At 54.6% G+C, this 14,262-nt stretch overlaps 8 protein-coding genes across 8 annotated transcripts; 3 read left to right on the forward strand and 5 right to left on the reverse strand.

Annotated features, from left to right (window-relative positions):
- Positions 1-122: 122 nt before the first annotated feature.
- J4E79_001902 (uncharacterized protein) lies at positions 123-1,490 on the reverse strand (the record flags this gene model as incomplete). The annotated part of the gene is made up of 1 exon (XM_049350806.1): positions 123-1,490. The coding sequence occupies one exon, from the start codon at positions 1,488-1,490 to the stop codon at positions 123-125; it is 1,368 nt and encodes a 455-aa protein (XP_049214645.1).
- A 164-nt stretch (positions 1,491-1,654) lies between these two features.
- J4E79_001903 (uncharacterized protein) lies at positions 1,655-3,143 on the forward strand (the record flags this gene model as incomplete). The annotated part of the gene is made up of 2 exons (XM_049350807.1): positions 1,655-2,086; positions 2,133-3,143. The coding sequence occupies 2 exons, from the start codon at positions 1,655-1,657 to the stop codon at positions 3,141-3,143; spliced, it is 1,443 nt and encodes a 480-aa protein (XP_049214646.1).
- A 310-nt stretch (positions 3,144-3,453) lies between these two features.
- On the forward strand, positions 3,454-5,521 carry J4E79_001904 (uncharacterized protein; the record flags this gene model as incomplete). Its single annotated transcript, XM_049350808.1, has 2 exons — positions 3,454-5,211; positions 5,264-5,521. The coding sequence occupies 2 exons, from the start codon at positions 3,454-3,456 to the stop codon at positions 5,519-5,521; spliced, it is 2,016 nt and encodes a 671-aa protein (XP_049214647.1).
- A 475-nt stretch (positions 5,522-5,996) lies between these two features.
- On the reverse strand, positions 5,997-8,080 carry J4E79_001905 (uncharacterized protein; the record flags this gene model as incomplete). Its single annotated transcript, XM_049350809.1, has 3 exons — positions 5,997-6,145; positions 6,225-7,635; positions 7,727-8,080. 3 exons carry the CDS (start codon positions 8,078-8,080, stop codon positions 5,997-5,999), a joined length of 1,914 nt encoding a protein of 637 aa, XP_049214648.1.
- A 205-nt stretch (positions 8,081-8,285) lies between these two features.
- On the forward strand, positions 8,286-8,993 carry J4E79_001906 (uncharacterized protein; the record flags this gene model as incomplete). Its single annotated transcript, XM_049350810.1, has 1 exon — positions 8,286-8,993. The coding sequence occupies one exon, from the start codon at positions 8,286-8,288 to the stop codon at positions 8,991-8,993; it is 708 nt and encodes a 235-aa protein (XP_049214649.1).
- Positions 8,994-9,279: 286 nt separating this feature from the next.
- Positions 9,280-10,684, reverse strand: J4E79_001907 (uncharacterized protein; the record flags this gene model as incomplete). The annotated part of the gene is made up of 2 exons (XM_049350811.1): positions 9,280-10,347; positions 10,400-10,684. The coding sequence occupies 2 exons, from the start codon at positions 10,682-10,684 to the stop codon at positions 9,280-9,282; spliced, it is 1,353 nt and encodes a 450-aa protein (XP_049214650.1).
- A 521-nt stretch (positions 10,685-11,205) lies between these two features.
- J4E79_001908 (uncharacterized protein) lies at positions 11,206-12,116 on the reverse strand (the record flags this gene model as incomplete). Its single annotated transcript, XM_049350812.1, has 3 exons — positions 11,206-11,304; positions 11,357-11,740; positions 11,793-12,116. 3 exons carry the CDS (start codon positions 12,114-12,116, stop codon positions 11,206-11,208), a joined length of 807 nt encoding a protein of 268 aa, XP_049214651.1.
- A 1,069-nt stretch (positions 12,117-13,185) lies between these two features.
- On the reverse strand, positions 13,186-14,109 carry J4E79_001909 (uncharacterized protein; the record flags this gene model as incomplete). Its single annotated transcript, XM_049350813.1, has 1 exon — positions 13,186-14,109. One exon carries the CDS (start codon positions 14,107-14,109, stop codon positions 13,186-13,188), a length of 924 nt encoding a protein of 307 aa, XP_049214652.1.
- Between the last annotated feature and the right edge of the window lie 153 nt (positions 14,110-14,262).

The following is a 14,262-nucleotide window of genomic DNA, read 5'->3' on the forward strand; positions in this document are numbered from 1 at the left end:
GAGAATACGTGCTAGCAATCATACGCTAGTTACCTGGGTATCTAAACTACACCACATTCTATTCAATTCTTTCCATCTTCTTCTTCTTGGCCATCCTTAGACCGCTGTTCGGTTGGCCCCTTTCAGCCCTCAGCAAATGGGTTCGGCGGCAAAACATTGGGATCAAACCCATTCGTCTCCTCCCGCTGGATCCCGTTTACAGCCTCTCCCTCTCCCACCCCATTGACCTTCTCAGTCTCTTTCTCGCCGTTGACAATTATTTCACCCTCCCTCGGTCTCCAAAGCCTGATCGTGCGATCCAACCCCGCACTCACAATCAACTTCTCAGTCGGATGCGTATGCACACTCAACACCGCATCGCCATGTCCCTCCAACCTCTGCAACACATTCTTACTACTAACATCCCACAACACCACCTGCCCCTCTTCATCCCCCGACGCAACAAATGCGTACTCCACACCCTCTTCCTTCCCCGTGTACGTGCCAAACGCACCGGAAAGCGAGTATTGCTTATTCACATGTCCCTGATACGTTTTCACGCATTTCCCTTTCCCTTCAATGTAGTTCCACAGACGGATGCAGGAATCCAGGGTCCACGCGAGGATGTATTTGCCGTTTGGCGAGAAGATGACAGAGGAGACGGGGGCGTTGTCTTCGTGGACGAGGGTGCGGAGGCACTGGCCCGTTGCCGTGTCCCAGACACGAATCAGGCCGTCGTGAGAACACGAAACTATGAGCGTACCATCGCGGACAAAGTCAACGCCGCCAACGGGGTCAGAGTGCGCGGGGAGAGAGCGCATGACGCGGGCGGCGCGAACGTCCCATAGGTAGACTGCTTCGTCGTAGGAGCCTGAGACGAGCATGTTGCCCTTGGGGCTGAAGGCTATACTGTAGACGTAGTTGTGGTGGCCGATGAAAGGTGTTGGGTGGGCGAGTCCCGTGGTCGTGTCCCAGAGCCTTATACTCTTGTCGTCGGACCCCGAGGCGAGGATCTTGGAGTCGAGGGACCAGCATATCGTGCTTATACCTGCGAGGTGGCCTTCGAGCGTGTGTTCGAGGGCGCCGGTGTGGGCGTCCCAGATCTTGATTGTGCAGTCGGCGGATGCGCTGGCGATGTAGCGGCCGTCGGGCGAGAATTTGACGCATGATATGGCTTTCTTGTGGCCGCGCAGGATGAGGGTGGGCGCATAGTTCAGGGTCGTGGGTTTTGAGGATTGGGAGGTGCGGCGCTGGTGCGAGGATGAGGAGGTGCTGGAGCGGCGTGACCGTGATCGCGAGCGCGAGTAGGAGGGTCGCCTGTCTCTGTATTCGCGTTGTTCGTCGTCGCTGTCGCCTCTGCTGTATCGGCGCGCGGGTCTTTCCGCTATCCTGTAGCTGGGGGAGGCATTGGGCGGTTCGTGGGAGGCAGAGCGTTTGCGTGGTCGTTCGTCATCGTAGCCGTCATCGTCTTCGCGCCGTCTTTTAGGTGAGGTTGACCGTGTGTTGTCCATGTTCAATGTGGTAGTTGGCTTGATGTTGCGCAGTGAATTGCGGAACGCGACTGATCGGCAATGGAAAGTTAGCGTGCAGGCGGTCCCCAGCATCCCTGCAGCATCTCAGGTACATTTCCTGGGTTGCATCATACCCGTCCGTTCAACTCGCGTCAACCTACACAATGGATTCACAACTCGGCCCGCCACCCTCGAGCATACGCATCCTCTCGCTCAATTGCTGGGGTCTCAAGTTCATCTCCAAGCTGCGCAACGAGCGCCTTACTGAAATCGGAAACCAGATCGCCGCCGCCAGTCCACAGCCAGACATTGTTGGACTCCAGGAGTGCTGGACGCAGCAAGACTACAATGCCATAAGGGAGAAGACACAACACATATTGCCCTATGGCAAGTTCTACCACAGCGGAATCTTCGGTGGTGGTTTAGTCATTCTGTCACGATGGCCTATTCTCGAGAGCAACATGGTGCGGTATCCTCTGAACGGACGGCCTGCTGCTTTCTATCGCGGCGATTGGTTCGTGGGCAAGGGAGTCGCATGTGCGAGGATCCAGATGGGGCCGTCGAAGAGAGATATCGCAGAGGTGTTTTGCACGCATGTAAGTCGGGTTGGCAACTGTAAAGTATACACACTGACTCCAATAGCTCCACGCCCCATATGAACGCGAACCACACGATTCCTACATCTGCCACCGGACAGCTCAAGCGTGGGAAATCACAAAACTCATGCGCGCAGCGGCTGAACGTGGACATCTCGTCATCGGCATGGGTGACTTCAACATGATCCCCTTATCCCTCGCACACCGTATCATAGAGACGCATTCACCTGTCCGAGACGTATGGCGCATTCTCCACCCCGAATCCTCCATCGGCGCGGCAAAAGACAAGGTCGAGCAGGTTCGCGGCGTACCAATGCCATCTGCGCAGTTCAACATGACTGTCAATGGAGCAACATGCGATAGTGAGCTGAACTCCTGGCGGTGGAACAAAGGACAACAGAGACGTCTCAACAAGGGTGAGAACGTGCAAATAGATCCTGACGTCCCAGACCCGAGAGCGAAGCGACTTGACTACGTCTTCTTCAGCAGCGGGCGATACCACCACCCGGAGACGAAGGAAGAGACGGCTGAGTGGGAGCTCAAGGAAGCCAACGTAGGCATGGCGATGCGTCATCCTACACTACACTGTTCCTTGAGCGACCATTTCTCCGTCGAAGCGACATTGACGAGAACCTCCACTGACCCGTCCGCCATACGGCTATCTCCATGGGCACTGCCGGAGCAATATTTGCCCATCGAGGTCTATGACGAGATCATGGCAACTATACTCAAGTACCAGGTCCGAGAAAGGATACAGCGCAAGCTGCGCATAGGGCACTTCTTCTACCAGCTCTCCTTCTCCGTTGGCTGTCTTATTGGTGTCTGGTGGTCACCCAAGAACTACGTGGCCTTCATACTGATGTTGCTAAGCACACTGGGATTTAGCGTGGGTGTAATCGATGGATTGATGGGGTTGTTGTTTGTTGGTAGCGAGATCAGGGCACTCAAGGAATTCGAGTGGGAAGTCCGGAATACCAGAGAGCGGGCGCTCGCAAAAGGGGAAGTCTCGAAGGTGGATTCTCAGAGTAGTGAGATACCGTTTGCATCGGAGCGGTAGCACTAGTTAGATGTAAGATAATAGAGAAGTTGCTTGGTTGATCCACGCATGTGCTAGTGAGGACCGACGCGTGCACGTGCGGTCGTACAAACGCGCGACATGGTCGCTGTCGGGTGCTTGGCCCCATCCGTGGACCATCACTCCAAACCTCACCACTCCCACTATCAAACTTCACACACCAAGAACCCATCTCCGCCACACATTTTTTAATCACAGCAACTACGCGACAACACCAAGTCCTTTTCCCCCGTCAAACCTCGCATACGACTCGACCCCCCAACGCGCGGCTCCGAAGTCCGCAGCCCTCGCGATGAGCGAATCCCAGCCACAGCAGGCCAGCGGCGGCCAGCAGCAAGGCCAGCAGCTGCTACGCCCCGATGACATCCTCAAGCTACAATGTCTTCCCGAAGACGAGAAGCAGAAGTACCGCTTGATCATGCAGAGCTCGTGGAACATCTTCAACAACAACCCGCCGGGCAGCCAGGAGAATACCACGGCGCGTCAGAAGCTGACGGACTGGTCGCAGAAGTTCATCGCGCGCGAACGCCAATATCGCGCAAAGATGAAGGCACAGCAGCAACAGGGAAATCAGAACCAAGCACAAGCTGGACAGTCGAGTGCAGCCGGCCAGCAGAACCCCAATGCGGTCAAGCAGGAAGGAGGCCAGGGTCCCAATGGAGGAGCTGGTGGTGCCGGCGCGCAACCCAACCAGCAGAACCAAGGACACCAGCCCAACCAAGGCCAGAACCCAGGACGCGGCCAGGTCGATCCTGCTATCGTCAAGCATGTCCACGAGTTCCCCATGCAGGGACCCACGAATGGACCGGCGCCAGGCACACCCGAGTACGAGACCAAGATCAAGGAGTACCGATCTGGTTATCTTAACATGCTTGCCAAGCAAGCTTCCTTTAACGAGCAGAGACGGCGGCTTGTTCATCAGCTTACCGAAAGGCAGAACAATGGGCAGGAACTACCCCAGGAACAGCTCATGATGAAGGCCAACATCGAGAAGGAGTCTGCTAAGATCAAGGCTCAGATTGACAAGTTCCGTGCCATGCAGAAGCAATGGAAGGATGAACGCGAGGGAAATGCGCAGGGCCAGGCTCAGGCGCAACCTCAGAGCCAGAACACAGCGCAATCGCCCCCACAACAGCAGCAGCAGCAGCAACCGCCGCAACAACAGCCCCAAGCGCCTCAGCGCCAGCCTTCACAACCTAACATGCCCGCGCAGCCCCAAGTGAAAGAGGAGCCGCAAATCAAGATTGAGGGCGGACAGACACTACAACCACAACCCCAACAACAATCGCAAACTCAACCCCAACCACAACCCCAGTTCAACATGCAACAAAACCAGGGAAACCACCAGCAGGGCCCGCCGCAACAGCAGCATAACCAACAACACAACCAGCAGATGCCGCCTTCACTTCCGCAGCAGCAGCAGCAGCAGCAGCAACAACAAATGCAGCAAGGACAGCCGCAAGCTCGACCTCCGCCAGGGCCTCACTCGCAGACGATGCCTCCAGGCCAGATGCCGCAATTCGCGCAGGGACAACAGCAACAGAACTTCCACCAGCAGCAACAGCAGCAGCGACCTCAGATCAACCCCATGCAGGCGAACGCGCACCAGCAGAGCAACTCACCACATCCTCAATCCGCCGCTTCGAACGCGCCCGGCCCACCAATTCCTCTCTCCCACAGCGCCGCCGTCAGCGCCGCGAACCGCTCCTACACAGACCCGCAACGCACAAACACACCTATGCAGCAAGGCGGACAAGGCGGCAACTTTGGCAGTCGCGAGCGCGAGCAGCTTAATAACCCTAAGATGCCTATCCCTCGCCATCTCAACGTGACTTCACCTCAAGCCGTCCACATGGGCCAATCACGGCCTACTATGAGTGGTCCTACCAATGGCGCGCCAGGACCCATGGGCCAACCCGTTATCCCACGTCCACCACCATTCCAACTCGAAGGCGAAGGCGACCGGGTACTCAGCAAGCGTAAGCTAGACGAACTCGTGAGACAAGTAACCGGTGGCTCAGAGGAGGCCCTAACGCCAGAAGTCGAAGAGGTAAGCCCCATCTTCCTTATACCCTTATACACAATGTCTAATCACTCCACAGGCCGTCCTGCAACTCGCCGACGACTTTGTCGACAACGTCATCAGCAACGCGTGCAAGCTTAGCAAGCTTCGCGATTCGCCTCAGCTCGACATCCGCGATATCCAAGTCATTCTCGAGCGCAATTACAATATCCGTATTCCAGGATACGCGTCTGATGAGGTGAGGACTGTGAGGAAGATTGTGCCTGCGCAGGGCTGGGCGAACAAGATGAGTGCGGTGAATGCGGCGAAGGTCATGGGTGGGAAGGCGGACTTTTAGTCTGGGTCTGAGGGGGAGGGAGAGGACGGGGTGAGGGTTGTGAAGGAGGAGGAGGAGGAGGAACTTGAGGATGAGAAATACCAGCATTATCATTTCATTACTACAGACGTGGAGGATGAAGGAGAAGGAGAAGGAGGACAAGCTCCCAACACAGATTCACCAAGCCAAGTATCCTCACAACAATAACATTAGCTTTAAGCACACCGCCGTCTCCCACCTTGGCATAATGAAAAACGACACCTGTCCGATCTAGTCTCAAGGATGACAGGGCATCGATAAAGAGTGAAGAGTATAGCGAGTGCGTAAACAGTAGTCTATGGTATCATTCCCTCCATCTCCAGCGATCGATCAGTTAATCAAATGATCTGAGCCGGAGCCCCCCTACCCATCCATCCCTCACCATCTCCTTGCAACGTAATCATTATCGCTGGCATCGCTATTTCATATACATGATCCCGGACCAAATTCAACCGCCTCAGTCTTCCTCCTCGTAAATCTTGACCTTCTCCGCATACTCCCTGATATTGGAATGAATAGTATCGTTGATCAACTCGCCCCGTCCACCCGCCACCTGCAGAATAAGATCGTTGAGTGACATTCTGCCGAGGATGTCTACGTGATCCGCTGTTTCACATATTCGTCAGCATGTATCCAAACCGAGGAGACAGCAAAGGAAAAGGAGGGCAAAGAGGAAGAGACATACCAGTATTAGGACCCCCCCTCGGACTAAACCGATCAGGTTCATGTTTCATCTCAAACGTCGTCACTTTCACACCGGCGGGGTTATACCTCTTCATCTTCCACCCTTTCGTACACATGTACCCGCTACTTAGCAGATTCACCGTGCCATCCCCCTCGCCCATAACAACCCCATGGTCCACGTTCCCCTCGGCCTGGGTAAACATCGTATCGAGGGTAACATTCAACCCGCTCAACGGATCATCGTCGCTGCGATAATAATACGCACGTTCGGTATCCTTGCCTACACCGTAGAAACAGTAGATCTTCAGGTTTGGAGCCAAGGGAAGACGGGTTTCTAGCGGGTTAACCCATTTAGCGGGCAGGAACTGGTTGTCCTCGACGTGTTTGGTCGTGTGGGCTACGCCGTGCGAGTAGGAGGTTTGAATCATTTTCTTGAACCAGGGTTCTGTGTTGCGGAACAGGAAGGGGAGGCTGTCATCTACAGTGATGTTCTTCTGCGTCATGGTGCTGTTTGCGTTTCGGAAACGGATGAAGGGACCAAAGGTTACGTTTTGCCCTGGTAGGTCGTCGGGGGCGCCGGTCTCGTCGCCCCAGACGGCGTTGCCGCCGAGGGGGAGCATGGAGGAGAGACCGGGCATTGCGCGGAAGATCTCTGCGCGTTCATAGCGCGAGAGGAAGCGTTCGAGGCCGTAGACGGCGAAGGCGTTGAGTTGGGCTGTGTCTTTCATTTCGCCGGACAGGACGGCGGGCATATCTTTTAGGGCGCCGAGCATGCAGCCGGAGATATTGATCCAGCTGTCGATGTATTCGTCGACCCAGTTTGGTCCGCCGTTGCCGTAACCTTCTGCTTCGACCCAGTGCAGGAAGTAGTAGAGTACCTGTGAACCCATGGAATGCGAGAGAAGAACGACTTTCCTGTCCGACACGCGCACGGCGACTTCGATGTGCGACTTTAGACGGGTGAAATACTGGTCGCGTATCTCGTAGTTCATGTACGACATGCGCCAGTCGTAGGCTGCAGTGAAGGCATTGCCTGGATCATACCCGATGGTAGCGAGGTTCTCCAGAATCTTATTCCATATCCAGTAGCCTGTTATGAAGAAGTCGGCTGCGTCGAAACCTTGCGCTGCCCGTAGCTTCACGCCGGGTGGATCGAGACCGCTGTCTTTATCGAGCATAATGTGTCGTTTCCATTGCGCCTTATCGAGGACGAGCGCGCGCATCATCGTCCACGACCCCCATAGTCTCTTGCGAAAGTATTGTCTTGACCCTTCTTCTGTGCCCCAGGATTCAAGACCCGTCGAGATGACACCGGGGATCATGATAACGGGGTGTTTGGCTTTGATGCCTTGTTTCTGCGCGTGGAGACCGACGGCGAAGGAATCGTAGTTTACGGCGTCTTTTTCTGATTTCTACTGAGTTGGGGCAGTCAGCCTCGATTCCACTCGATGCGCAGGGTCTTCCATTCAGTCGTCCTGTGTAGAAAGCGAGAGTCGCGCGTACCTGCATCTGCTGCGCGCTCTTCACAAAGTTGTCTGGCAGCGCCTCCATGATGCTCTCCAGGTTGACGCCCTCCAAACTACTCAGATCAATCATGTCATTACTGCTCGCAAAGAAGCCCGCCAACAACAACCCAAATATGCCTCCCAGACCAAACACCCAGAAATTCCTCCGTTTCTTATGTTGCCCCCTCTTTTTGAGCGTCTGCAGCTGCTCCGCGGTAATCAGGCGCAAGTTGGCAGGCCGTTTGAACTTCCCATCCGGTCCGGGAGAAGGTTCGCGGGATAGTTCGGGCGTCGAGATTTCGCTGTCGTCGCCGCCGCCGCCACCGCCGAAGCGGCGTCTCAAGAAAGACATGAACGAAGCGTTGTGAAAGTTGTACGCGGGGTTGTACGGGAAAGCGTGGGCGACTGCCACGAGATTGTTTTTGGTTATCGTCCCTCGGCATGTGACGGAATGATCGGCACAAGGATGCACGAGAAAGCACGTTCCTGACACGGCGGGCCAAGCCGGCCGCTATGAGGGGCTGAGCATACGCGCATCGCTCTCCTTCCTACGCGCCATGGCCGGCAATGAAGATGGCGACGTCACAGTTGATGCGACGGCGACGGCGGCACCCTCGACCAAACAGCTGAAGGAACCTGACGACCTCCAATATGTCCAATACGAACCCTCGAAAGAAGAGCAATACCTCCCCGCCATCCGTCAATTAATTTCCAAGGACCTATCCGAGCCATACAGTATCTATGTATACCGGTACTTCTTATACCAATGGGGTGATTTATGCTACATGGTACTTCTCTCTCCCCTCCTCCCCCAAACCACCTTACAGTGTCTAACCCTCATCCCCCCACAGGCCCTCTCCCCCACAAACACCCTCATCGGCGTAATAACCTGCAAACTCGAACCCCACCGCAGCGGCACCTACCGCGGCTACATCGCCATGCTCGCCACGCAAGAAGAATACCGCGGCCGCGGCATAGCCACGCAGCTCGTTCGTCTCGCCATCGATGCCATGACCGCCCGCGACGCCGACGAGATCGTCCTCGAGACCGAGGTGTCGAACACCGCGAGTTTGAAACTGTATGAGCGGCTGGGGTTTATACGGAGTAAGAGGCTGCATCGGTATTACTTAAATGGAAACGCGGCGTTTAGGTTGATTTTGTATTTGAAGGAGGGGACGGCGCTGAAGAGACCTGAGCATGGGATGCATGGGGAGGGGGCCGGGGGGATGGAGATGAGGAGGGACGAGGCGGAGTTGTACTCTTGAAGAGGGGTGGAGGTACTTCAACAAACATCTTCTAGAGGGGGAAAGGTGCGAAGTCGGCAGCCTTTAGTTGCACTGGTGGTTAGGAGGAACAGGAAGACTCACGGTTGCTGGGTGTGAAACACTGCGTAGCCCTCTCTTAGCTCCATGGAGGACGAGATATTTGTACCAGCCAGAGTATGTAATCCTCACGGACACTACTAAACAGGGTGTTGTAGACATATGCAACAACGTATGCAACTAGTATGCTCATCTACGCGGTATCACTAAACACCTCCATCCACTTTATCTACTTCTTCTCCTCCAAACTCAGCCCCTCAATAGCCTTCTCCCCACCCTCAGTTCCAACATCAACCTTGTCCTTATCCTCACCCTCAACATGCCCATCAGGCTTAGCCTCCACATTCCTCTGCTTCGGATGGAAAGTACCCTTATTCTTAACCTTCTTCTCCTTCTTGACCACCGGCGGCGGCGGGTAAGCCTTCTGCTCGATATCCTTCCACTCCTGGTTTCCCTGGAACTCCTTCTGCACGGGCTCAAGTAGCGCGTTGAGCGCCTCCGTAACCGCGGGCTTGAGATCCTGGGGTGTGAGAATGTCGGCTGCGTAGTCTTCTTGCATCTTCTTAATGTCTGTGTAGGTAAGGGACTCGGCGTCGCGACGCTTTACGACGAACTTGGGCTCGCCATAGTTGAGGTGGCTGGCGGGCAGGAGTACGTATTCGACAAAGCTGAGGACGCCGTTTTCTTCGACGATCTTGGGCGCCGCGTGCGCTTTCTTGAGCTTGCGCTTTACGACGTCTGCATCGTCTAGTACGTCGATCTTGGAGTCTGGGTCGGACGAGCTCATCTTTCCTCCTTGCAGACCGGGAACCATGGGGTTCATCAAGTGGGCGCGCTCTTTGTAACCGATCTTGGGGAGTACGTCTTTTGCGAGGGCGAAGATCTTGCGTTGGTCTACGCCTCCGAATTGGACGTCTACGTCGAGGTACTGCTCGTCGAGGGCTTGCATCAGTGGGTAGATGAGGCCGCTCAAGGGCGCGTTCTCGGTTTGCTTGACGACTTCCGCGCCGGCCTTCTTTGCTGCTGCTTCACTTGTTATACTTGCTAGCCTCAGCAGGTCCATGGTGTAGTCCGAGTTCAACTCATAGCTCGATCCCAGCACGAATTCTAGCTTGTCGATTGGCACCTTGACGGCCTTGAGCAGCGCGGTGATGGTGTAGCGGTAGTATTCCGCGCGGAACTTGACGAGCTCGATGGGCGCTTTTAGGTTGTCGAGGAAGCCGTGGATGTCTGCGAGCAGGATCTTGACGTGGCAACCTGCAGCGAGGAATTGCGCGAGCTTGAGGATAGGTACGAACTAGATACATCGTTAGCAGTGCACGCGACCGTATCTCACGATGTCAACATACGTAACCGCAATGTGGCCGTCCTGTTGTCGCAGTGCCCCAGTAAACCTTCAAGTGTCCCTGCTTCTTCAGCGCCTCATCCATAATCTCCGGGTTCAAGACCTCGGCCAGGTTGACCTTGATGAGCGCCATCTTCTCTTCCTCGGACATATTCGCGCCGGGATTGACGAAGGAAGCAGCCTGGGCTTTTTGTAATCTTGACTTTGCATCCTTGAGTTGTGTCTGCGCTTCTTCGATTCTCTTCTCAATGTCCGCGATCTCCTGTTGGATTGCCGCGGGGTCTGCCATTGAGTCGGCCGTGGTGGGGTATGAGGGGCAGCTGGTGTGCCAATTGGATTGAGACCGGTAGGAAAGTAATTGAGTAAAAACAGCGTTTTGAAGCCGTTTATCTCGAGCTCAGTCGAAGCGGGTGAGTTGTTGGTGTGTCTTGCGCCCTGCGCCCAACTAGATGAGTCGTTGCGGGGCCGGGAACAGTCACCAAAATAACATTTCCAGGGTCCAGTTGCTGTGCCACATGTGTGGCTGCCCACCCCTTCGTTTGAGGAAGCTCAAACAAACAATCACGCATGACAAAATGCAGTAGCTCTAATAAACCAGTGTTTTCTATTCGCTTGTATAAGGAGTGTATAGCTCAATAACAGATAAGTCCAAGGTAAATCCACAAAGAAGTAAAACCAATAACTAATGCCCACCAATCGTTCAGTGAATCTAAATCGCGCCGTCGCTATGTATGCTGCTTTCGAAGATGTCGTCCCGTCATATTACAACCTCCCAAATCTCTCTCAGACTGTTGTGACTTCCCAGTAAATTTATTGTCCACACTTCGCCATGCACGCTCTAGCATCACGGGCCAGGTTGGCAGGAAGCGAAGCACCGAACTCGTCGATGTTCTTGCTGTTGATTTGACCCTTCAAAACACGTTAGCATAACCTCCACACCATTCCGACAAATTCAACCTACCGGGAAACCAAGCGTAGCATCCACAACCTCCGAGTTAAGAGCAAAGAAGTTCTGCGCAATCTGGCTGGTACCAGGGTCCTCGGAGTTGAGCGCCGCCACAAAAGTCGCTGGCTTGCAGTTGTTGTTGAACTGGTAGTGGATGGAGCCTTGAGGGAAGACGGTGGCCTCGAATGCGTTGAGGTACCCTGCGACTTCTGGGTTCTGCTTGGGTCCGACGAGGGCATTCTCGAGGACGAAACCGAACTCCATCTTCTCGCCTTCGACGAGGGTGAGCATCTCGGTAGCGCGGGGGTGGACGTGGGGGGTGTTGATGCCGCATGGCTCGAGGAAACCGACGGTGGTGGAGATGCCGAGACCGGTTAGGATGGGGAAGTTTCCGATGTTCTGGTGAGGGAATTAGTATAAGGTTTGTCGCTTGAGGGAATGAAAGACTTACGGCTGCAACGGCAACGCCACCCTCTGCGCCAGGAGCTGGCTTTGCGTTCCTGTCGAAAGTGAAGACGGTCGCCTTGCGGAGGTCGTCTCCCTTCAGGAGCTCAGGACCTTCAGGGCCTTCTCCCACAGTCAAAAGCCTTTGGAAACGCTTGATGGCTGTAGGAGCGGTCAGGAGGTCGTCGAAGATGTCAGGCGTTGACACAGGTGCTGCCGGGGCAGCAGGAGTGGAAGTAGCATTCTCCTGTCTCGCATGGATGTGCTGAGGGAGTGCCTGAACAGCCCCAAGAGCGAGCGAAGCAACGACGATGTTGGCGATGGTGAACATGATTACTGATTAAGAAGCGAAGGCTTGGATAGACAGTAAAGAAACAAGGAGATGATGGAAAGTAAAGAGGAAAAGATGAGATTGTAGTATGAGTTTCTGGTTGTGTTGTAAGGAGATGATTCTCCAACTGAGTGTTCTACGCTGCTTTACTTATACCTCCATTGTTCTCATCCGTCTTACCAGCACTCATCAGCTGTCCTGGACGGAAGTCACGATTCCGGAGGGCTGTACAGTACGGTGTTGACGCTTGCCGACTAATTGTGTACTTTCTTCAGCGAGGGATGCGATATGCTTAGACATCCTGGGGTCAAGAATAATCATTGGCTGGCATCTCAAGTCGGTGCGACTATGTCTGGCGGTCCTTCAGCCTTACAGCGGGAGCGCTGATGGGGCGTGGATCTTGTGGGGGCGGTGTATTTCGGCGTCACGGCGTCGCTTGCACGAAATAGATGGAACAAAGGATGGAAATTACTTCTTGACGCTTGCGCTGATGAAGATGAAACGGCTAGAAAAGTTGACCGTGCGGAGGGTTGATGATGCGTGAGCAATCTACCGTTAAACGTCCATAGTGAGGCTAGCCTTGGGGTAGTCTCGTGCGAGATGAGCTGCGTGTTGTGACTGAGATCATTCGACTCGGCGCAGAACAGCGGAAGTGCGACTATCCGCGTCCTTCGTGAATGCGTGTTGCCTGATAGTTGGCGTGCGTGGATTTGGTCGCGTGCGAATGGCCGTCAGCTTCCGCCGTTGACGCCTGGGCAGGTGGGCCTTCTGTTTACCTAAGGATGGCTAAGTTTAGCCCGCACTGACTCGCGAGACCAACGCGTCTCTAAGAACAAACTGCAACAAAGCCAGAGCTTAGAGCCTTAGACGCAGGTGGATTTCAAATTCGCATCTAGACCATGTCTTACAGTCTGGCAGGTGCTGAGCAATGTGCAGGTAAAAACAGATGCATTCAGAAAATAGTACGCTACGCTAAATCCAACAATCGACAGCGAGCGTGTCGCTCGTGAACGCAATCAGCTAAGAAAACAGCCGTAAGGTCATGGTAATGGCCTCTAAGGTTCGTCAATCATAATTCTGACACCTGGTCAGACTCAAATTCCATCTCCATCATGTTGTGCCCTCCCCAGAACGGCAGCTCGTCTAGAGTGAAGGCGTCATCACTAGGGATGGATGGCGGTCCCTTGGAGTGTAGCACCCTTCCTTCGTCAGGTTCCTCAACCTCCGCAATGTTATTCGTGTTCGAGAAGCCACGGTCTTCGAAGATAAGCGAGCCTCTTCTAGGCCCTCGGACGCGGCGGCGCAGTCGGCGAGCATTCTGGTCCCTGTCATCGAGAGGGTCATCGTCGGAGTAACTGCTGTCTCCTTCCACGCTCTGGCTGTGGCTGCGCTTGAAGATGCCTGCGCTCCATCGTTTCTTCTTCTTTAGGTAGATCCGCTCCCTTTCCTCGTCTTCTGAAGTGTCTTCTTCGAGCTGTAGCTCGTTCATTCTGGCGAATATCGCTGCCTTTGTGCCGCTCCTTTCGCTCCTTGCATCTTCGCAATGGTCTGGTCGCACTACCTCTACGTCACAGTCGTAGCCTGGATCGCTGTCCAGTTCTTCGAGTACGAATTGGGCTTTCTCTACCCGACGCATCGGTATCTCCTCTTCTTGTTCACTTTCTTGATCCGATTCGCATTCCTCCTCAGAGTCGGTCTCGTATTCAGATCCCTCCAACGTTGTTGCCGGATAAGCTCTGTCGGACTCTGACGACAGACGCGAAGATGCCGGGCACGATTGCGGGCGTGTGAAGCTGAAGTGATAGTCGTGTCCGGTCGGTTCAATGTACTCCAGTGGAGGTGTCTGGATGAAGTTGCTTACGCGTCGATGTATTGGAGAGGTTGAGAATTTTGGCGGCGGGAAGCGACTAATGGTATGAGGAGTAGGCGTCATGGGTGGTGATTGCGGATGGCCGTTGAGCGCGGCGGCTGGCATCTCGTGGTGTGTTGCCATGGCCAGGAGGGTGTTGTGGTGATTTGACGGGGAAAGTTGCGTCAGGCTTGCTTGCAGCCAATTGCGATCGCGTACGTATCGATGATGTTTTCAGGTATTTGTGCTGACTTCTTAAGGGATCAAAGTCCGACAGGCGTGTCTAATCTTTGAAAT

Source organism: Alternaria viburni (assembly GCF_023758015.1).
Source record: "Alternaria viburni strain BMP 2772 chromosome Unknown scaffold_3, whole genome shotgun sequence".
Lineage (NCBI taxonomy): Eukaryota > Fungi > Ascomycota > Dothideomycetes > Pleosporales > Pleosporaceae > Alternaria > Alternaria viburni.